Here is a 25,310-nt window from a genome sequence, read left to right as displayed (position 1 = left end):
TGGTACAGCGCTCGCTCGATGCGCTGCTGGTGTGGGATCGATCCCCGTCGGGGGCCCATTGGGGTATTTCTCGATCCAGCCAGTGCACCACGAGTGGTATATCAAAGGCCGTGGTATGTACTACCCTGTCTGTAGGATGGTGCATATAAAAGATCCCTTGCTGCTAATTGAAAAGAGTAGCCCATGAAGTGGCGACGGCGGGTTTCCTCTCTCAATATCTGTGTGGTTCTTAACCATATGTCTGACGCCACATAACTGTAAACTATCTTAATGTCATTTTATGTTGTTAGTAAGATTTACTAGTGTGAGGTGTAGACGTGTGCACCAACTATTTTAGTACTTGTCAAGCATGTTTTCTGATGATATTGCAAGTTTCTAATCTTATCATAAACACTTTGTTTGTAGGCTCTGTGTGTATCAAACTTATATATCAATAAACACCTATTTTCAATATTTCACTTTCTCTAACTTTCACTAATATCGGCAATAACGATGAAATCAAAATTGCGTGGCTATGATCGGCTAAACTACATTGTTTGCCTGGAAGATTCAAGATGGCTGCTAATCATAGGCTATGATATTGGGAAGAAAGGTACGTGTAATTTAATGATGAAATTAACATATTTTAATTACGGTTATATGGTATTGGACCACACATATGAGAGACGTAATCTTCTACTGCTATGCAATGGACCACTCTTTCGGATTAGCAGCAAGTGATATTTTATTCAGTGTACCAGATAAGATGGGGGGAAAAACACGGCCTTTGTTACACTAGTTGTGTAGCACTGTATGGACTGAAAAATAACACAATAGGATCGCTGATTGTGATCAATACTAGAGCGAACGCTTATCAGCTCTCGAGATGTGGTAAAACATGATGTTGGCTTAGCCACATCAGCCATTTGCTTGAATCCTGGTCAGTGTCAAAATTCAGCAATGTCAACAGGTAGCAAGGTACACGTGCGTGTATGCCTGTGTGTGTCTATTTTTTTTCTCCAAATTATGTTAAAATATCATATGAAATATCCCTTGCTGCTAAACAATGAGTTGTCCAAGAACTGGAACTAGGCTATTTGGCCTTATAGATATGTTGGCATATACTTCAGTGATAGTTTATGCTGGTTATAACAGTGTAACATTTTCAGAATTGATGTGTCTGCCAAATGATTTTAGACAGTATAACTTTAGATAAAATACTAGCTTATGATTTTAGACACAGTATAACTTTATACAAAATACTAGTTATGCAGGTTATAACATTTTCAAGTGTGATGTGTCTGACAAATTATTTTAAAAACTCTAAACGTTTAGACAAAATACTAGTTTATGATTTTAGACCCAGTGTAACTGTAGACATAATACTAGTTTATGCTGGTTATAAGATTGTCAAGTGTGGTGTGTCTATCACAGGTTTCACACACACTGGCTGATTAAACTCTTGTAATGCCATTTGTTTGTTGTTAATAAAATTAACAAATGTGAGGTGTCTACCAGATTAAACTATTTTAATGTCATTTTTTACTGATAATAAAATTAACAAATCTGAGGTGTCGATGTGTGCACCAACTATGTTTGTATTTGTCAAACATGTTTTCTGCTGATATTGTAAGTTTATAATCTGATCATAAACATTTTGTTTCTGTAGGCTCTGTGTGTATCAAACCTATATATCAATAAACAACAGATTTAAATATTTTCACTTGTTATGTTTTATTTTGATACCAGTTTAAAATGCTGTACAATTTACATACATGTTTCTTGTGAAATAATAAACATTTCAAGTCATGGTAAACGGTCGTGGTGAAGTGATAACAAACATTTCAAGTCGTGATAAACGGTCGTGGTAAGTAATAACAAACATTCCAAGTCGTGGTAAACGGTCGTGGTAAGTAATAACAAACATTCCAAGTCGTGGTAAATGGTCGTGGTAAGTAATAACAAACATTCCAAGTCATGGTAAACGGTCGTGGTGAACGGTCGTGGTGAAGTGATAATAAACATTTCGGGCCGATGTCATATGTCGGAGTTTCGAAACACCGGGTTATATCAAAACCTAGGTTTAACACTGGTTTACGTAAAACACTGAAAACTTGACCAAGACCTGCACCCGTGGTGCATTTGACATGCGTGTGTTTTACCCGTGTTTACAAAACCACGCTTTTTACACAGATTACCCGCAGATTTAGAAAGGGACATAAGCGAGGAATAGCTTACACTTCATCACTTTGTAGTTGAAACTCGTTACCAGTATATTATTAGCATTCGCTTTCAAGATAGGGGATTAGCATTCGCTTTCAAGATAGGGGATTAGCTACCTCCTCCCCCCCCCCCCCCCCCCCCCCCATAGACGTGTATTGCTTTGATATGCTTTGATACCCCTTTATTAAGACGAGACAAACACGAAAGTATGTCATTATAAGACTGCAGTCTATGATAGACGTGCATTGCTTTGATACCCCTTTATTAAGACGAGACAAACACGAAAGTATGTCATTATAAGACTGCAGTCTATGATAGACGTTTATTGCTATGATACCGGTGGTAACCGATCAACTTCCAATGCTAGTACATCCCCGTTTTCGTGCAGTTCATACACACTGAAGAAAATGTTTATTTTTACTAATTTAGTAAATAACTATACCCCAGTGACCACTTATAACAGGGAAAATATTTTCCATATTTTCTCAATGAGAAATATTCTGCAGTGGTGTGACGTACAGTATTACTGGATGATTTGACGCTTACAAACCAATGACTTTGTCGGTACTATATATGACATCATCACGATTAGGCAAACACACAAAATGATGAGTTTGCGTTCACGACTGTTTTAATGTTAAATTTATAACAAAATGTCGTTTTAACGCAAATCTTTATTTACATTTTTTAGCAGAATAACGATAACTTTAGTTTTTGAAAATTATCTGTGAACGTGATTAAAATGCAAAGTTATAGCAATACCCAGAACAGTGTGTAAAGTGGTTTACATTGTTTCTATAGCCTACATGTACGAGCATGTGCGTCTAAAATAAAAGCGTTTAGAGAAAACATAGCTGGGGTAATAAATAAAATAGCAAACTCAGTACCAGTTATCAAATTTATGTTCCGAGTGAAATACTTTTCATTTATCACTCGATAATGCTCGCAACAATTAAAAAATATTTGACTCGGGACGTAAATTTGATAATATCTGGCATCTCATTTATTATCCTCTATATATCTCAGGCGCTTTGTTGTTCGTTCGCCTCGAGCATGGTGAAGGGGTGAATCTAATTATACAGTCGTGCTTTAAAAAAAAAAAAGAAAAAAAAAAGGAAAAGAAAAGAGCATCCCACTCTGTATTTGCTTCTATAGTGGCTTCAAATGATCTCTAAAATACGTTCACATTTCATGGTTCTGCAATACGGACGTAAAACACGATTTTGCTGCCGAAATTATCCATGAATAAAAGTTACTTTGAGCAAACCCAGCGAAAAACCACCTCAAGGGCAGGTTTAAACAAGCAATACAGTTGTAACCCAGTGTTAAACTAGGATTACTGAAAACCAGACATGTGAAATGCACAGTAAACATGACCCAGGGTTTAACCTAGGTTTAAACCATGTTTCGAAACCCCACCAATAACCTAGACATATAAAATCGGCCCTTCAAGTCGTGGTAAATGGTCGTGGTGATATGTTTAGCTTTGCTATGACGTTTGACAGCTGAGATTTTCTAATAGCGAAGTATAGGATGTTTTCAAAACCTGGTTAACTCACCTTGCTGCCAGCTGGAGCTCTGCCTATGCAGCCATTTCCTAAAAGTGTTTTTGAGACACAAACCAATGCACTGTATGGCCACACTGTTGTGCGATTAGCGGGTAATACAACTAAAAGACACAAACCATGGCAGTGTATGGCCACACTGTTGTGCGATTAGCGGGTAATACAAATAAAAGGGGGCGAGACGTAGCTCAGTGCTAAAATGCTCGCCTGATGCGCAGTCGGTCTGGGAACGATACCCTTATATTGGCACAGACTGACCACATCAGCCGAGCACCTAACCACTGGGCTACGTCCCGTCCCTTCTAATAATACGGTCTGTTAGATCTAAGCGTGTCTCAGTTTCTCAAATACAAGAAACCCTAACCACTGGGCTACGTCCCACTCCTTGTGATAATACGGTCTGCTAGATGTAAGCGTGTTTCAGTTTCTCAAATACTAGAAACCCTAACCACTGGGCTACGTCCCGTCCCTTGTGATAATATGGTATGTTAGATGTAAGCGTATCTCAGTTTCTCAAATACAAGAAACCCTAACCATTGGGCTACGTCCCGTCCCTTGTGATAATACGGTCTGTTAGACGTAAGCGTGTCTCAGTTTCTCAAATACTAGAAACCCTAACCACTGGGCTGCATCCCCTCCCTTGTGATAATACGGTCTGCTAGATGTAAGCGTATCTCAGTTTCTCAAATACTAGAAACCCTCACCACTGAGCTGCATCCCGTCCCTTCTGATAATACCGTCTGCTAGATGTAAGCGTATCTCAGTTTCTCCAATACTAGAAACCCTCACCACTGGGCTGCATCCCGTCCCTTCTGATAATACGGTCTGTTAGATGTAAGCGTATCTCAGTTTCTCAAATACTAGAAACCCAGAATTAATTATAATATTCGTTTATTTCAAACTGACAGATCATGGAATTAATGAGTTTAATAATCATAATAAAACAAAACCCCACCTAACAAATATAACGGTACTCTGAATGACGACAAACGAGTCACCGAAAGGGTTCACAGTTTATTCATACAAGGGAAACAAAAAAAACACGACCCTGTAAAGACAATAAACAATAATAAATATCACAGGCTTAAATAGTTAAAATACACCCATAAAACTCAATCAACATTCAATCATATACATAATTCATAATTCAAAGATGATTGAATTATATCAAGGAATATAAATAACATATATAGCATGATCTGCCTTTATTCAACACCTGGGTAATTATACCAACTTAACTTCCCTTAATGTACTCGCTACCAAAATAAAATACTAAATGAATAAATGTAAATAAAATGCGTAACGCTTAATTGAAAAGGGCATCTGTTATATATTTATATTAAGTAATTAACCCATCTATCATATATGGAAATACGCATCTACTACACCAGTATATTAATACTTATTAATATAATCCAATATATAAATCTCCAGTGATGGAATACACCACAAACAATCCAATAATCTTTTATACGACACACATACGATTCAATTGCACTGGCCAGGTGCTCATGAAACGTACGTGAAGCATACAAAGCACGTGCGTTATATGACAAATACCACACACAATCCAAATAAATACATTACATTACTTTAGTCTACACACCTTTGCTATGGGCAAAATTGTCAGTGACTGGAACGCTTAGATGTTATATAGTTCCAGCCTAGAAACAAATAAAATGACATAAGTTATCATGTAAATACAATTATTCCAATATGGCTGCCATGATAACCTTAAACGTTAACTATACATTTTTATACACAATTAACTAGGAAAATAACTTATTCATATATATTACTTTAAAATATGTGTTTTATTATATATAGAAACATTATATAACTTTAGTTGGTTTTATATTAATTACTAAGCTTACTATTAAACAACTTCACCATTATTTTATTATAACATATGTTTACCAGCTTTTAATCAAAACTCATTAATATATCAAATTACGTACTAGTTATAAATACTATTTCATATTATAATAACATTTAAACATGCTTGTTAGTCATACCTTATGTGTGCAGTGTAAATGATACCGGATATGTAGAAGAAATAAAGTCGTAGAGCGGAGCAGTCAAAAGAACGTTTCGAACCAAATAATTATTACAGTAGTGTCCGTCACGTGATCATAAAACAGTGACCACTACACAATAAACTATAGCGATTGGTCTAAATACTCGCACGGACAATTCGCCCCAATCGTTGGCGGGAAACATCACTTGGGCGTTGCCCGTATAGTATATTCTATACGGGAAAACCTAATAAACGAATAAAACATTAATTAAAGGTAAAATAAACAATTATGTACAGAATAAAACACATTAGTGAAAGGTGTACATTATAATATTTACATGGACCTCACACATTTCACTCACTGTTACACAAACAAAAATAAAAAAGGGAAACATTTAAAGGAACATTCCTGAGTTTGCTGCATTGTAAGATGTTTCCAAAAAATAAAATATATATATTTCTACGATTACATATTAAATATTTTTCTTTTTTAGAATATCAGTGTCTATATATTCAATGTGTTTCTGGCCGTCCTAATATTTGTAAGAAGCCTAAACTGGATTTTGTCTTCAAATAATTTCGTACGTAAGAAAAGATATATTTTAGGAAATCAAATGAAATTTAACCTATTACAAATGAAACCTTTTTCTTTTTTTTTTACAACCAACACACTCACATTTATAACCAAGCACAGGACTTGTGGTGTTAGCTTCTCTATCAAGTGTTGGTGCACCTCGAACTTTGACCCAGCCAGAAATTAATTGGTTTAGTGCTACCTATAACCAACAAGAACAAAATAAACTAGACTAAAATTTAAGAAAAAACGGAAAAGCGGGCAAGATAGAAAAGACAATCTCAAAATAAATAACCCCTCAATCTACAACAAGAACAAGAGATAAGAAAAATGTCAAATTCCTTCCAAGCAAGATAATTTATCGCAGTCCGCATATCTTCGCACTTTGAATGGTCCGAATAACAGGCCAGTATACCTTCCTCGTGACCGTTTCCTTTGTGATAACCGATTGTTGTTCGGTACGTTTATTTTGTTTATTAGAGTAATTTTCTACGTTTTTCATTGACAAAGTACAAAGAATTCTCAAATCTGTCTTCAGGTTCACGTAAGTCACTTTTTATCTTTTACACATTGCCTAGTTTTAGCGCTTTCAGTTTATTTTCGGCAAATTCACAGTGTCATAATCTGACATTCGAAATAGAACACGGGTTCGGACTCTCATTGTTGTGACATCCCGGTTCATTCTGCGAACTATCTTAGTTGGGTTATTTTTCCTTTGCTATTTGTAATGCATTCTGCGGAATACGTTTTAGTAAAATATTAATATTTATATAAATACTAAATGCTTCACGTCAGATACTACAAATTGTTAAAAAGGAATGCTGGTCAAGTCGCTCCAAGACCAATTCGCCTCCTACCAACTCGCCCCCAAAACGTTACCAACTCGCTCCAGTGTTGAGACAAATCGCTCCTGGTCCAATTTCAACTGTAATGTCCGTAAATAATTGACAAAATTAATAATGGACGTCCACACGTCAGTGTTCTTCTATTTATTAATATTACAGTGAAACTCCGCTATTACGACCTCTTATTAAAACTGGTTTTATATTAGGGAGATCTTAATATCGGTTAAACAATAAACTATTACAATGAAATATTTTAACGACGTTTGTGAGTTTGTCCATTGTTTCCTTAAAGATATGATCAGCTAAAGTACACCTCTACAACTCAAATGGTACATTTCGTTCACATTATAAATCGTATGGACAATGAGAGCGATATCTGTAGTCGGGTTTCGGCCTCGATTCTAGATTGAGCACGCATCAGCCTTGCACTTTACCACTCGACTATGTCCGGGCCACGTGCCGATCCAAACGGTCCTCGGAATACACGTCTTGATTGTTGTCTTTCTCACATAAAACATTTAATCATAGTCCGCATTTCATTATACAGACATGTAACATTGTCCGAACATCAGGTCAGAACAACTCTTTCATGATCGAGTCCTTGAGATAACCTTTCGTTTTGTTTTGTTTTTTTGTTGTTGTTGTTGTTGTTGTTGTTGTTGTTTTTTTGTGTGTGTTTTTTTGGGGGTTTTTTTTTTTTTTTTTTTTTTTTTTTAATGTTTTGTGTGTGTGTGTCTGTCTGTGTGTGTGTGTGTATTTTGTTTTTGTGTTTTTTTATTTAGAAACTAAAAATAGTGCTCAAATATATCTGGATGCTCACATGAATCATTTTATTACTTATATCAATTACTAGTTTTATGTCCACAAGCTTTAATTTTATTCCTTTACAGTCTTAATATCACATAAGTCACTATATTACTTATACGAATTACCACTAAGTGTACGAGCCGGATGTGTGTGCGGGGTGAAGTTGGGTGGGGGGGGGGGGGGGGGGGGGGCTTAACCTTCCCCTAGTCCTGGAGCAAAACCTCAAATTCGGACAAAATGTGCTAACCTGAGACCTTTTTACCATGTGTTTGCTGCCCACACAATTAGTTGTAATCCATGTAAATGTTCGTAGTGGTTTGTTTGCAACCCTAAACAGCTGTTCGGTTAGTAATGCTTTCTTTTCTCTTAATTCGTACATTTTCGTTTAATTCGGAGAAACGCTAGCCTACTACTACAAAAATGGGAGCATGTACGTCTATGTAAATTACTATCTTTTATTCCTTTACAAGAAGTGGTCTATTATATGCACACACGTACAGGATAGTACATATCACATCGTTTGTTATGTAATATGTAGAACACTGGCTGGAAATTGAAATGATCCAGTGAGTCCACCGACGGGGATCGATCCTAGATTGATTGCGGACCAGGCTACGTCTCGCCCTACATGGACCCTTGTGTGATTGCTACAGCGTCTATGGTTTATTTACGTGTTGATGTGTCTGCGTACTGCGTAAAACAAATGTTGACCGAGATCCCGGTCTATATATGGTCGTAAAGTTAAAAATTATTAATTTCCTTTTAAATAAAGTGTTTCATAAGGTAGACAAGGAAAAAATGTGAAAGTGTTTAGATCTTATAATATTTACCTGTGATAGCAGGCGTTGATTCAGGCGGGGGCCCAAGGGGCCCTGACCCCCCTTTTGGGGTCAGAATACACAAAAATACAAACTTATCCCTCCGCCTGCCAAGGACTCTATTTACGTGCCCATATCCACATGATCAGGCACGCCTATCCCGGGTCCGGGCTCTGAATTCGCCAGTGGACGGATCCGGGACAGGAAGGGGGGGGGGGGGGGGGGGGGGGGGGATAATAGTATGAAGGGGACAATTAAAAAATTTAGAAATGAATGGTGTAAAGAAATCAAATATTAGAGGGACTTGAAATATTTCAGAGCGCCAATTATATAAACAATATATACGTGATATGGGTATTTTAAAGTAATTAGCAGGTGCATAGTTTTGAAATCGACAAAAACAAGTTAACAAGTGACCTTCACCACAATCTGATTAAAATTAGCTCTACTGGTCTACCAGTAGATCTAACAGCATTGCGTGGACTCCAATGTCCAGGTGACATTTCATCTATAAATAACAATTTAAATATCGACCAATTACCTTTTATAGCGTTATTCGGGAGCATACGAATTCTAAAAATAACGGGCAAGACTATTTATGCAATAGGCGAACTTGCTGGTCAATTTAAACATTAAAAAAACAGGGGTAAAAGTGAAGTATTAAACTCTGGATTGTATACTAGTATAAACAGATTTTATGGCTATACCATCACGGTTTTTTGTTTCGTCTTAAAACGAATTTTATATAAACTTTTATATTGAAATTAGTTTCCGGATTACTTGGTAATTCACCTGAATCATTTCATATACCCTCGGCATAATCCCGAATGTTTTCAAATTCTTTTCAAATCACTAGCATGATTTTGCAAGTAAGGTTTTGATTGGTCGAATGAAAGGTCAGCTGGACATGAGCTCCAACGGGGTACTGTTAGATCCACAGGTAATAGTAAACCAGTGGAGCTAATTTTAATTAGATTGCCTTCACCAAGTACCTTTTCCGTTTTTATAAGAAAAGGGAGAAGTTAATTGTAGTTTATGAACAAAGGAGTGTTCATTATGTTTTTGTATTACATTACCAACATATCACAGTAGTCATCAGAGGAAACCGCTACCTTTTCCCTAATGCAGCAAGTGATCTTTAATATACACTTTCCCACAGACATGATAACACATACCACGGCCTTTATCCAGTTGTAGTGCACTGGGTAAATGAAAAAAAAAGACAGGAAGAATACAAAAGTAGAAGAACAATTTCCTTCCAACCGAGAGATTTAAACGCAGTCCGCATATCGTCGTACTTGAATATTCCGAATAACAGGCCAGAATACCTTCCTCGTGACCGTTTCCTTTGTGGTAACATGATTGTTGTTCGGTAAATTTATTTGGTTTATTAGAGCAACTTTCTACGTTTTTCATTTACAAATTACAAACAAATCCCAAATCTATCTTCACGTTAACGTATGTCACATTTTATATTTTACTCATTGCCTGTTGTTTTGTTTTATTTTTGCCCAGAAACATTGAGTTTATTTTCAGATTCACAGTGTCAATATCTGACACTCGAAATGGAACACGGGTTCGGACTCTCATTGTTGTCACATTCCAGTTTGTTCCGTTAAATTAATAAATATTTTACATTACTAACAAACATGTCTTGAACTAAATATAATTTAAACATGAAAAACGATCATTATATAGCCACACGTATTATTGTAAAAATTATATAAATAATGAATGCTTCGCACAAATTATTACAGTGTTCAAAAGAAGACAAGTATTTTATATCAACATCCGCTGATGTTTTAATGGAAATTGTGTCAGGTAAGTACCGACCTCGATGGTGTAGTTGTTGCATTGGACGTAAGGCTGGTAGGTACCAAGTTCGGCAACTGAGCGCGGTAGGTACCAGCCTCGATGGTGTAGTGGTTAAACCAGCGGACTTACGGCTGGTAGGTACTAGGTTCGGATACCAAAAAACTGCTAGTTTTATGTTTCACTATGCCAAATAAAATTCCATAGGCGACCATTGTAACGTTTGTCCTTAAAAACTATATACAATATATCAACCAAACTATGACCCATAAATATCAGTACTACAACTCCTATCTCAAAGCATTAACTGCAGAAAATGGTACCTTTCATGGCACATTTTCGGTATTACCAGATGTTTCTGCAACACTGCTAGTTTCGCACAAAATTCGAGTACTTTTTGTACAGGTACCCCATACATGTTCCAATCACAAGGCTACTTGACACAATGGTACTAGATCAAATATTGCATACATATTTAGCCCAGATGAAACTATTTTTGTTTTTACAACCAACACACTCTCATTTATAACCAATGACAGGTCTTGTGGTGTTAACTTCTCTATGAAAAGTTCGGTGCACCTCGAACTTTAACCCAGCGGAAAATTAATTGGTTTAGTGCTACCTATACTCATAATGTAAAAGGTGGCGAATCACGTGTTTTATTACAACCAGGATCTGGTGTCTTGTGACATAAACTGACAACTTCACTGAAACTGTTGTTTCTACAGTGCAACCTAATATAATGCACTCCTGACAAAGCCCATGTATTGTGTACAGTTTTGTACAAATGCAATATGTAATATTTGAAAAACAAATGTTTTAAAAATAATACTCCTGAAGATATTTACTGTCAGATGGGTGTGTGTTTGCTCAGTTATATATGTAGAGACAAAATGGATGTTCAGAGTATTTGAACTCCTTAAATTTATTCCATTGAAAACATGCACTTGACTAACCCCTAGATTATGAAGACCTTAATAGGCACGTCAAAGAAATATCAATATTAAAAAAAGCAATGTTTGATATGTAATAGTAGTCTCCATAATAGTACACAGGCTGGGACTTTTTGATATAATAGTAGTCTCCAAAATAGAAACATTGGATAGTCACTGAAAGAGGATGACTGGGGTTAAAACAGCTTCTACTCAACAACCAGCGAGTCGCAGTGTTGGCATATTTATAGGTGGACGATAAAAATCACTGCGTAAGATGAGTTGGTCTCAAGCTCGATGGCACACCTTAGATCTTCCAGACATATTCGTTGATTATTAATTCAAAATAAAACAAAAAACACCCCACCCCAATATCTTCTTACTATACGGGGTAATGAAAATTATCAACAGGAAAAAGAGAGCCTCAAGAGTCGTAACAAGCCCAAATTTCTGCATTTTGTTAAAGTCATAGACTGTTTCATTTATCCATTTACTTGTTCTGTTTCAGTACTTCATTCATCCTAGAACTTGGGAGACAAGTAAATGTTCATTCCGGGTTGCTTTCAGAGAGGCTGGTAAAGAAACAAGATGTTGTGAATCAGATAAAACCGTTGAAGGTACTCAGTCTTAAAAGAAAAAATGTCTAGCAGTGATGATAGATGTGTCGAATGTGAGGTCTCTTCAAAACATTGTCAAAACATCCATCATCTGGAAGAACAAACGTCAGCATCTTCTTGTGAGAAACCTTTCCAATGTGGGATGTGCTTAAAGTGTTTCTCTTACAAGTGGCGAATTAAGCAGCATATGAGGATCCACATTGGTGAACGACCATATCAGTGTGAGGTGTGCAGAAAGTGTTTTCTTGAGAAAGACTACTTGAAAAAGCATATATTAATTCACAATGTAGTTAATAATTTCAAATGTGAGGTATGTGCAAAATGTTTCTCACAAAATACCATCTTGAAACAACATATGTTAGTTCACACAGGTGTTAGGAATTTTAAATGTGAGATATGTGCAAAATGTTTCTCACAAAATTACCAAATGAAAGAACATATGTTGATTCACACAGGTGTTAAGAATTTTAAATGTGAGGTGTGTGCAAAATGGTTTACTCGCAAAACCAACTTGAGAAAACATATGTTGATTCACGCTGGTGTTAAGAATTTCAAATGTGAGGTATGTTCAAAATGTTTCTCACAGAATACCATCTTGAAACAACATATGTTTGTTCACAATGGTGTTAAGAATTTCAAATGTGAAGTATGTGCAAAATGTTTCTCACAAAATTGCGACTTGAAACAACATATGTTGGTTCACACTGGTTCTAAACATTTCAAATGTGAGGTATGTGCAAAATGTTTCTCACGAAATACCAACTTGAAAAAACATATGTTTGTTCACACTGGTGTTAAGAATTTCAAATGCGAGGTATGTGCCAAATGTTTCTCGCAAAATACTAACTTAAAACAACATATGAACATTCACACTGGTGCTATGCCTTTCAAATGTTAGGTATGTGCAAAATGTTTGTCACACAATATGGACGAGAAACGACATAGTTTAGTTCACACTGGTTTTAAGAATTTTAATTGCGCAGACTGGTTTAACATACAGCACCTTCTTGAAGTGCCTCCTGTCTGTTGAGATTAATTAGAGATGTGTGTAGTTCAGTAGTAGTGTGATGGGTCATGAGATAAACACTCGTCAAACTGGTGTAACATACAACACCATCTTGGAATGCATCCTGTCTGATCATATTAATTAGAGGTGTGTGTAGCTCAGTAGTAGTGTCTGACAGTCATAGGTCATTGGATCAACACTCGACTCTAGATCTCTTCATATTAGTCAGACCTATTTCAGCTTTTATCAAATGACACCACCTGTTAATGAGAGAGGTGCGTACCTCAGTAGTAGTGTGATGGGTCATATGATCAACACTCGACTCTAGATCTCTTCAAATTGCGTCAGACCTATTTCTGGTTTTATCAAACGACACCACCTGTTAATGAGAGAGGTGTGTAGCTAAGTACAAGTGCGATGGGGCATGGGATCAAATTGCGTCAGACCTATTTCTGGTTTTATCAAACGACACCACCTGTTAATGAGAGAGGTGTGTAGCTAAGTACAAGTGCGATGGGGCATGGGATCAAATTGCGTCAGACCTATTTCTGGTTTTATCAAACGACACTACCTGTTAATGAGATAGGTGTGTAGCTAAGTACAAGTGCGATGGGGCATGGGATCAAATTGCGTCAGACCTATTTCATCTTTTATCAAACGACTCCACCTGTTAATGAGAGAGGTGTGTACCTCAGTAGTAGTGTGATAGGTCATTGGATCAACACTCGACTCTAGATCTCTTCATATTAGTCAGACCTATTTCATCTTTTATCAAACGACTCCACCTGTTAATGAGAGAGGTGTGTAGCTGAGTACAAGTGCGATGGGGCATGGGATCAAATTTCGTCAGACCTATTTCCGGTTTTATCGAAAAACACCACCTATTCACAATTGATTGTTGTTGTTGTTGTTTTTTCGTTGTTTTTTCTTTTTTTAAAACTTATTATTCCGAGATGAATGCCAATGTGAGGGGTGGATAGCCCCGACTCACTGGCTTACAATACAGTAACTATGTTGTAAATGAAACGCATAGATAACTCAGTGTAAACGCTTATCAAAATGGCGTATTTAACGTCGGTTCGTCTTCTCTTTTCAGTTATGTTCGAAATGTTTAAACATGGTCCTAGGTTGTTATTAATGAAAGTAATATTTTGGATAATGTGGATAATAAAGAAATTATTGCACTCGCGTGTGAATCATACTGATTTCACGAAACTCGTGTCAGGATTCGTGTATGACCTTTGCTCGGGTAATACAAAAATCCTGACACTCGCTTCGTAAAATCGGTACAATGAACAAGCTCGTATAATAATGGGAATGACGTCATAAACCACACTTCGTAAAATCGGTACAACAAACAAGCTCGTATAATAAAAATAATAATAAAATAAATAAATAAATAATAATAATTAAAAAAATTACATGTATTGACCTCCGCCGTCACAATATAAAGTTATTGTTTTCTTTACTTTGAAGCAAAACATGTACATACTCCAGTATATTATTAATCGTATGATGTGGTCGGTCATTTAAGTTACAAGGCGACTTGTTATTGCCATATTGGTTTAAGTAAGGCTTGCATTGAACCTATATATTAGACCGATTAACACTGACAGGTAGTGTATTCCAAGGTGTGCGATTGCCGTTAATCAGACAAGCAGTTGTGACAATCTGCCACCATGTTTGTTCAGCCATTACACATTGTCAAACTGAGTCTTTTGTTAATGTATAATGGGTTCGTGCCTGCAATAGTTTAATTTGTAACAGAATACAGTGGAAAGCAATTAAATATAAATTACTTTTTCAAAAAGTGTGTAATAGAATAGAGTTATTAAATTGATGCTTTAAATAACATTTTGAGGGGGAGCAACTTTCCACCCATTGCCCACCGCTAGTTACGGCCCTGATACTGTATATACAAATGTAAAACCAATTTTTCAAATGCAACCACTGTGAGTTAGTGCTAATGTTTCTCTGATGGTACATCCCACCTACAGACTATTTATCCATTTTGACCGGCCTCGGTGGCGTAGTGGTTAGGCCATCGGTCTACAGGCTGGTAGGTACTGGGTTCGGATCCCAGTCGAGGCATGTAATTTTTAATCCAGATACCGACTCCAAACCCTGAGTGCTCCGCAAGGCTGAGTGGGTAGGTATAAACCACTTGCACCGACCAGTGATCCATAAATGGTTCAACAAAGGCCATAGTTTGTGCTATCCTGCCTGTGGGAAGCGCAAATAAAAGATCCCTTGCTGTTAATCAGAAAGAGTAGCCCATGTAGTGGTGACAGCGGGTTTCCTCTTAAAATCTGTGTGGTCCTTAACCATATGTCTGACGCCATATAACCGTAAATAAAATGTGTTGAATGCGTCGCTAAATAAAATATTTCTATTTATTCATTTATTTTTTTTCCACACGTATGTTTCCACGTACGTTTTTTTCCTCGTTCATTTTTCAATAAACCAGTGTCTTTGAGTCTGAACAGCTCGAGTGGCAAAGGTTCAAAACTACAGAAGTAGTAGTTGATAATTCATCGTTCAGGTTTCCACGTTTTCAGCTGACAACGATCTAGATATTATTCAAATAAACCAGCATATAAATAATTAATGTTTTGCATAATCCATGGAGTTATAAGATAACATATGTCTTAGAACTATGGGCAATGGGGACGAGATTTGTACTGGGGTTTTGGCCTAAGTCGGACCTTTGACTGCATGTTATATTATCTTGATTGTATTTGTTGGTTTTTTCTATCTCATACAAGAATTAATGACAGTTTGCATATCGTGGTATAGACATATAAATAGTCCGAACAGCAGGTCAGAATAGCTTTTCCGTAATCGATTCCTTTGAGATTCCCTTGAGATAATCTTATCAGTATATTTTTATCAGAACAATTTTATGGAGTTGTTTTCTTCTTGTTATTTTTATGTATAAACTACAAATAATGCAGAAATATATCCAGAGGTTTTCATAAATCATTTTGTGACTTGCACACATTAGTTTATGTTCACAGGCATTCATTGTATTCTGTTAGTCTTAAAGGACCTATCCTGAGTTTACTGTCATTACAACTTGTTTGTGGCCAACATATCGGTTTCGACAACTCAAATGTCCTGTTCAGAATATCAGTATTTGTACAATGTGTTTCTTGAGTTTCTGATATTACATACCAGTAATTCTGAACATTCGAAAATGTATACATTGCAGGAAACTAAAGAATAACTGCTATAAAACATTACGACATGATCACAAACACCCTGGATTTACAGACAATGGTCTTCTAAACAAGAAAATTTATTTAATATGTTATAGTAATCTCCAAAATAGAACACGGGATGGGACAGTCTTTGACATATAATAGTAGTCTCCAATATAGTACACGGGATGGGACTGTCTTTTATATGTAATAGTAATCTCCAAAATAGTGCACAGGCTGGCACTGTCTTTGATATGTAATAGTAGTCTCCAAAATAGTACATCGGCTGGCACTATCTTTGATATGTAATGTTAATCTCCAAATAGTACACAGGCTGGCACTGTCTTTGATATGTAATAGTGGTCTCCAAAAGAGTACACGGGCTGGGACTGTCTTTGATATGTAATAGTAATCTCCAAAAGAGTACACGAGCTGGCACTGTCTTTGATATGTAATGTTAATCTCTAAATAGTACACGGGCTGGGACTGTCTTTCATATGTAATAGTAATCACCAAAAGAGTATACGGGCTGGCATTGTCTTTGATATGTAATAGTAATCTCCAAAAGAGTACACGGGCTGGCACTGTCTTTGATATGTAACAGTAATCACCAAATAGTACACGGGCTGGGACTGTCTTTGATATGTAATAGTAATCAGCAAAAGAGTACACATGCTGGCACTATCTTTGATATGTAATAGTAATCTCCAAAAGAGTACACAGGCTGGCACTGTCTTTCATATGTAATAATAATCTCCAAAAGAGTACACGGGCTGGCACTGTCTTTGATATGTAACAGTAATCACCAAATAGTACACGGGCTGGGACAGTCTTTGATATGTAATAGTAATCACCAAAAGAGTACACGGGCTGGCACTGTCTTTGATATGTAACAGTAATCACCAAATAGTACACGGGCTGGGACTGTCTTTGATATGTAATAGTAATCAGCAAAAGAGTACACGGGCTGGGACTGTCTTTGATATGTAATAGTAATCATCAAAAGAGTACACGGGCTGGGACTGTCTTTGATATGTAATGTTAATCTCTAAATAGTACACGGGCTGGCACTATCTTTGATATGTAATAGTAATCATCAAAAAAGTACACGGGCTGGCACTATCTTTGATATGTAATGTTAATCTCTAAATAGTATACAGGCTGGGACTGTCTTTGATATGTAATAGTAATCTCTAAATAGTACACAGGCTGGCACTATCTTTGATATGTACTGTTAATCTCTAAATAGTGCACGGGCTGCCACTGTCTTTGATATGTAATAGTAATTATCAAAAGAGTACCCAGGCTGGCACTGTCTTTGATATGTAATGTTAATCTCTAAATAGTACACGGGCTGGCACTATCTTGGATATGTAATAGTAATCACCAAAAGAGTTCACAGGCTGGCACTGTCTTTGATATGTAACAGTAATCACCAAATAGTACACGGGCTGGCACTGTCTTTGATATGTAACAGTAATCACCAAAAGAGTACAAGGGCTGGCACTATCTTTGATATGTAATGTTAATCTCTAAATAGTACACAGGCTGGGACTGTCTTTGATATGTAACAGTAATCACCAAATAGTACACAGGCTGGCACTGTCTTTGATATGTAATAGTAATCTCCAAAAGAGTACACAGGCTGGCACTGTCTTTGATATATAATAGTAATCATCAAAAGAGTACAAGGGCTGGCACTGTCTTTGATATGTAATAGTAATCTCTAAATAGTACACAGGCTGGCACTATCTTTGATATGTAATGTTAATCTCTAAATAGTACACAGGCTGGCACTATCTTTGATATGTAATGTTAATCTCTAAATAGTGCACGAGCTGGGACTGTCTTTGATATGTAATAGTAATCTCCAAAAGAGTACGTGGGCCGGCACTATCTTTGATATGTAATAATAGTCTCCAAATGAGTACACGGGCTGGTACTCTCTTTGATATGTAATGTTAATCTCCAAATAGTACACGGGCTGGCACTATCTTGGATATGTAATAGTAATCTCCAAAATAGTACACGGGCTGGCACTGTCTTTGATATGTAATAGTAATCTCCAAAATAATACACGAGCTGGCACTGTCCTTGATATGTAATAGTAATCTCCTAAATAGTACACGGGGTGGCACTGTCTTTCATATGTAATAGTAGTCTCCAAAATAGTACATGGGCTGGCACTGTCTTTGCTATGTAATAGTAATCTCCAAAATAGTACATGTGCTGGCACTGTCTTTCATACTCGTGTTTGTCACTGAAACTCGATCATTTCACGTTCCTTTTGGTTCTGGGGACAGACACGTTTTTGTAAAATATAAACTTCTGTACAATTCACAAACACAATCCTTTACTTTTGAAAATACCCGGCAAGTGATAAATCACTCTCCTTGTAAGCTACAGGCGAGTGATTTGCATTCCATACCACAATTCTTGACAAAAAGAAGTTTTGAAAACAAACATTGGATAATCACTGAATCAGACTGGCTGGGGTTAAACCAGCTTCTACTCAACAACCAGGGTTGAACGTTTTTTACATGTAGTTGTAACAAGTTGAAAGATCAAGTCAAGTCATTTACCCATTTACTGGTTCTATTTCAGTACATCTGTTGATCCTGCAACTTTGAAGATACATCAGTAAATATTCACTCAAGACTGGCTTCAAAGAGGCTGGTAAAGAAACAATATTTTGTGAATCCGATCAAAACGTCTTAAGAGAAATATGTCTATCACTGATGATAGATGTGTCGAACGTGAGGTCTCGTCAAAACATTGGGGAAGGAAGCCTCATCTGCAAGAAGAAATTAAACCACATTCTTGCGAGAAGCCTTTCCAATGTGGGATGTGCTTGAAGTGTTTCTCTTACAAGAGTAAGATTAAGCAGCATATGAGGATCCACACTGGTGAACGACCATATCAGTGTGGGGTGTGCAGAAAGTATTTCCTTGAGAAAAGATACGTGAAAAAGCATATATTAATTCATAATGGAGTTAAGAATTTCAAATGTGATGTGTGTTCAAAATCTTTCTTGCATAGTTCCCTCTTGAAAGTACATATGCTCGTTCATACTGGTGTTAGGCCTTTTAACTACCATATGTGTGTAAAGCGTGTTTCACAAAATACCAACTTGAAACAACATATGTTGGTTCACACTGGTGTTAAGGCTTTCAAGTGCGAGGTATGTGAAAAATGTTTCTCACAAAATAACACGTTGAAACAACATATCTTGTTTCACACTGGTGTTAAGAATTTCAAATGTGATGTATGTGCAAAATGTTTCTCACAAAATTCCAACTTAAAACAACATATGTTGGTTCACACTGGTGTTAAGAATTTCAAATGTGAGGTATGTGCAAAACGTTTCTCACAAAATACTGACTTGAAACGACACATGTTGGTTCACACTGGTGTTAAGAATTTCAAATGCGAGGTATGTGCAAAATGTTTCTTAAGCAATGGCAAATTGACACAACATATGAACATTCACAATGGTGTTAAGAATTTCAAATGTGAGGTATGTGCAAAATATTTCTCACTAAATAAAATCTTGACACAACATATGTTAGTTCATACAGGTGTTAGGAATTTCAAATGTGAGGTATGTGCAAAATGTTTCCCACGAAATACCAACTTGAAGCGACACATGTTGGTTCACACAGGTGTTAGGAATTTCAAATGTGAAGTATGTGCAAAACTTTTCTCACATAATACCGACTTGAAACGACATATGTTGGTTCACACTGGTGTTAAGAATGTCAAATGTAAGGTATGTCCAAATGTTTTGCACTAAATACAATTTTGAAACAACATATGTTAGTTCACACAGGTGTTATGAAGTTCAAATGTGAGGTAATTGCAAACTGTTTCTCACAGCATATCAGGGTTGAAAATAAGCAGTCGCCCGTGGCGACCTTTATTGGCTAAGGGCGATGAAGAATTTTACAAAAGTAATTCGTTGGACGACCATCGATTTTAGTGTCTGGCGAGTATGGTACTAGTTAAAAAAGAAACACACTGATACTGAATCGAATGTGACAATACACACCGCGTCTATGTTGGCGCAAACTACAGAACTGGCAGAAGAAGACATAGAACATGTCCTATATTTTGACAGCGCCAACATAATGAATATAAAAATATATTCATTTAATTTTTAAACCCATAACGTCTCAAATAAGATTTTATTCAGTGTAAAAGTGTCGTGTAAATTAAAACAAATTCTTTACAAATTACCAAACTGCGTAGGTTAACTCTTCTTTTTTGTCATAAAAGTTTTAAGGCATTGATAGAACATCCAATGTAATATGAATGAGCATAAAAACCTGTTTCTTTAGGCTCTGTCTGTATCTAAATTATATATCAATAAACAACTGCTTTAAATGTTTTCACTTTCTGTGTTTTATTTCGAGACCAGTTTAGATGCTTGAGAAATTTAAATAAATGTTTCTTGTGACATAATAAACATTCCAAGTCATGGGAAATAGTCTTGGTGATATTATTAGCTTTGAAGCTACGACATTCGTCAGCTGAGTGTGTGTCGTCTGTCTATCCATCGACCATCTTCCTTGAACAGTCTGACGCACTTTATTTTGACACTCTAGTTTTCAAAACTCGGTTAACTCCCCTTTCCGCCAGTTGGCGTTTGTGGATGCAGCCATTTCCGGCAATTATGTTTGAGACCCAAACAATGGCATTCTGTGTGAACACACTGTTTTGAGACAAACAATGGCACTCTGTGTGAACACACTGTTATGACACACAAACAATGGCACTCTGTGTGAACACACTGTTTTGAGACACAAACAGTGGCACTCTGTGTGAACACACTGTTTTGACACACAAACAATGGCACTCTGTGTGAACACACTGTTTTGAGACAAACAATGGCACTCTGTGTGAACACACTGTTTTGACACACAAACAATGGCACTCTGTGTGAACACACTGTTTTGACACAAACAATGGCACTGTGTGAACACACTGTTTTGACACACAAATAATGACACTGTGTGAACACACTGGTTTGACGCACAAACAATGGCACTCTATGTGAACACACTGTTTTGAGAAACAAACAATGGCACTGTGTGAACGCACTGTTTTGACAAACAAACAGTGGCATTCTGTGTGAACACACTGGTTTAACACACAAACAATGGCACTCTATGTGAACACACTGTTTTGAGACAAACAATGGCACTATGTGAACACTGTTTTGAGACAAACAATGGCACTATGTGTGAACATACTGTTTTGCGATTAGCGGGTAATAACAATAAAAGGGGGGGGGGGGACGTATCCCAGTTATAAAGTGCTCGCCTGATGCCTGGTGAGTCTGGGATCGATCCTCGTCGGTAGACCTAGACCTGTTAGATCTAAGCACATTTCAGTTTCTCAATACTAGAAACCCAGACTTAATTAGATACCTTTACATGGGTAAAAACAAATCAAATTCGCATATGAATCGTTTCAATAATATACCACTTTAATATTTGTGTTTCTTCCTTTATTGTGTTTATTATTGATGAATATGTGAAATGTTTGTATCAGGTAGCGACCGCCCATGATACCTAAGTGACTATTTTCGTTTCTTTGGAACTACGTACTTGGTCATTTCGGTGATTTTAGGTGGGAAAATCTACTTAATCAACAGTTTTACAGAACTATTTACAGTAAGAAACCATGTCCACTACCATTTTAGGAGCGACGGGTTATTACACAATACCGGTATGTATTTTTGTGTCTAGACAGCGGTAATTAATTGGCTTGTCCGATTATCTGTCAAATAAACACCTATCCATCCTAAATCGCAGGCAGAGGCAACTAACAGACTATACCAATTAACTATAAAACACTCCGTATATCATTTCAGTACGTAGGTTAATGCATGGACGAAACATGGTACAATTATTTCAACTTGTTGTGTAGCCACTTTAACAATGGTGTTTATTTTATAAATAATTAATTAATTTTATTAAAATAATATATACCTGTTGGTGACATACTGTGATGAATGTTGTTATAGAACATTGCAATGAATGCCTATTTTATCATTCCGCAAAACACAGGTACATTTGTTCTCGAGTTCTAAGACTCATTCCTGACGTTACGTGTTAAGAATTACGTAACCACCGGCTCGCCAGAGGGCTGCGCCCGTTATATATACTCTTCAAAAGAAGAAACGCAAAACCACATTGTCGTAACATTTGGAGAATTGATTTAATTATTGAATGGTGAGTCCGATAATTACCAAATGTTGCAGGATTGTTCACAATTCACTCTAGTCCATTGTGAGTAAGTGATAGGACACACCACCAAGGTCAAGGTCATCTGGAGTCAATACCGGGTGTGGCCTCCGCGTGTGTTGACAACTGCCTGGCACCGCCTGCCCATTGAAGCAACCAGAGTACGGATGACGTCCCGGGGGATGGTGGCCCACTCGGCCTGCAAGGCTGCTGCCAGCTCGGTCAGGGTCTGGGGCTGTGGTTGTCGCTGTCGGAGGCGTCGGTCCAACTCGTCCCATAGATGCTCAATTGGGTTCAAATCCGGTGATATCGATGGCCAAGGAAGGACATTAATATTGTTGTTCTGTAGGAAAGTCGTTGTGAGACGTGCTGTGTGAGGCCTGGCGTTGTCATGTTGGAACACTGCGTTGGCGTTGGCCATAACTGGAACGATGTGTGGCCGGAGGATCTGGTCAATGTAGCCCTGTGCATTCAGGTTGCCCTGCACGTGGACCAGGTCAGTTCTGCCAGTGTGTGAGATGGCTGCCCACACCATGACACTACCCCCGCCGAATCTGTCCACTTCCTGCACGCAGTTTGCCGCATAACGTTCACCACGACGCCTATACACGCGACATCTTCCATCATGACGTCGGAGCAGAAATCGGGACTCGTCACTGAACCACACCTGTCTCCATCGCAGTTGAGGCCATTGTCGATTAATCTGGCACCACTGCAGTCGGAGTCCACGGTGTTGTGGTGTTAAGATGACACCTCGAACTGGACGTCTGGCACGAATTCCTACCTCACGTAGGCGGTTCCGTACGGTCTGGTCGGATATCCTGCGCAAACCTGGTATTTCTGCGGCTGTGGAGGTGGCAGTAGTCAATCGTTCCCGAAGGTGGCGTACCCGGATGTAGCGGTCCTGCCCGGGGGTAGTGACCCGTGGTCGACCGGATCTAGGGAGGTCACGTGTTGATCCATGTTGCTGGTAACGGTCCCACAGTCTGGAGATGGTGCTTGGGGACACGTGGAATGCCCTGGCAACGGCCGTTCTGGATTCGCCTGCGTCTAGTCGGCCGATGGCATTGTTTCTCTGCGGTTCACTGAGACGTGGCATGTCCTGGATTGTCAACTGTCGGCCAGACACAGAGGCCAGGCAAGCGAACACCCTGCACTTTTATACTGTCGGTGTTCATGTTGCACGTGCAGACAACGCACGTGCAGTGGTGACATGGTTTGCACGTGGCTGCGTTTTTGCGAATATTCACATTTTGGAACTTTATTGTACAGTAGCTGCGTTTTATCGAATGTAACCGTGGGAATGTGTTTGGGACATGCAATGACCTTATATTCACAAAGCATGAACCGGTAGGAAACATAAAATCGGAGTTATAACCCATTTGTACCCTTTTGCGTTTCTTTTTTTGAAGAGTATATAATAGTCGTCACATTTAACCGTTTTATTAATTAAATATAATAATATACTTGTTGGTATTGAGCACTAATGTGCATTATATATCGTTAAATATAGATACCAGTCCAAAGGCCTTACGCAAGCATTCTTTTAAGTGGGGTGGGCTAATGATCAGGGTCGATATTAAGCTTGACACGATGTGTTTTGCTAAAGGGCGCACAGCGCCTGATATGTGTAAAGGGGGTTGTGGTTAAGCTCCCCCGGGAAATGTTAAAATTGGATAGATTTAAACGCCTTTTCTTGTCATCTGAATCACAAAATTAGACATTTTTAAACAATAATTTTAAAACTATTTTAAGCATTATTTTGCATAGTATTATAACCCAAGAATGTTTTTTTCTTGGCATCTTGATAGCAAAATTACCCATTTTCAGACAGTGATCAGTTCCTCTTTTGGAGTTTTATTCCCCAAAAATTATTATTTAGAAAAGTTCAATCCCGTTACTTTTAGGTCTTAATCACTAAATCGTGAATTTTAGCGTTGACTGCCATCAAAATGACCAAGGGCGGGAGAACGTGTGAGGGTGACCCGAGAAGAAGCCACATAATCAACTTTGGTTCGTATATAAGTATAACTAACATATATTTCATTGTAATTTGACTTTGATCACCTTTTTAAAAGGGTACTATTCTAGGGATGGACATGTCTAGGTAGGGCAGTTATATATATAAAAACGATACAAAGGAGCACTTGAAAATTATATCTTTAAAGGACACTATTCTAAGGACTGCTCGGTCCAGGTAGGGCAAATATAGATATAAAAATGACAGAGGCTATTGTTCATTAGTAATTTTGAAGATTTATAGAATTTCAAAGCAAAACTATTAGGCTATCATTATGCAACTTTGATCACGAATAATTAAGGCGTTCATTACTCTCGTTAAACAATGTGGTGAACACTGAACTCCATTCAGACTCGGTAACACAGACACGAATATGCAAGCTTGCGCATATACGCTCAACTTAATTTCATGCAGCTAAAAATGCTTAATACCAAAACAATTTCTTATACAAACAAAAAGGGCACTTACAAATTTTGAGGTCTGCTAGATGTAAGCGTGTCTCAGTTTCTTCAATACTAGAAACCCATACCACTGAGCTGTATCCCGTCCCTTGTGATAATACGGTATGTTAGATCTAAGCGTGTCTCAGTTTCTCAAATACGAGAAACCCAGACTTGATTAGAATCTTTGTTTCTTCCAAACTTTAT

General features: G+C 37.5%; 1 protein-coding gene across 4 annotated transcripts; it reads left to right on the top strand.

The window, feature by feature from the left end:
- Positions 1-144: 144 nt before the first annotated feature.
- LOC121373369 (zinc finger protein 431-like) lies at positions 145-20,776 on the top strand. 4 transcript variants are annotated; one of them, XM_041499980.1, is made up of 3 exons: positions 145-592; positions 12,081-12,415; positions 19,000-20,776. In XM_041499980.1, exon 3 carries the CDS (start codon positions 19,121-19,123, stop codon positions 20,186-20,188), a length of 1,068 nt encoding a protein of 355 aa, XP_041355914.1. In that variant the 5' UTR covers positions 145-592; positions 12,081-12,415; positions 19,000-19,120; the 3' UTR covers positions 20,189-20,776. The 4 variants fall into 4 exon arrangements, with proteins under 4 accessions (XP_041355914.1, XP_041355915.1, XP_041355913.1 ...); XM_041499981.1 differs by having other exon boundaries at positions 12,081-12,499; XM_041499979.1 differs by lacking the exon at positions 145-592 and adding an exon at positions 6,781-6,816.
- The last annotated feature ends 4,534 nt before the right edge of the window (positions 20,777-25,310 follow it).

Source organism: Gigantopelta aegis, chromosome 5, assembly GCF_016097555.1.
Source record: "Gigantopelta aegis isolate Gae_Host chromosome 5, Gae_host_genome, whole genome shotgun sequence".
Taxonomy (NCBI): Eukaryota; Metazoa; Mollusca; class Gastropoda; order Neomphalida; family Peltospiridae; genus Gigantopelta; species Gigantopelta aegis.
Note: the sequence above shows the minus strand (reverse complement) of the source record. Positions and strands in the feature narration are given on the sequence as shown.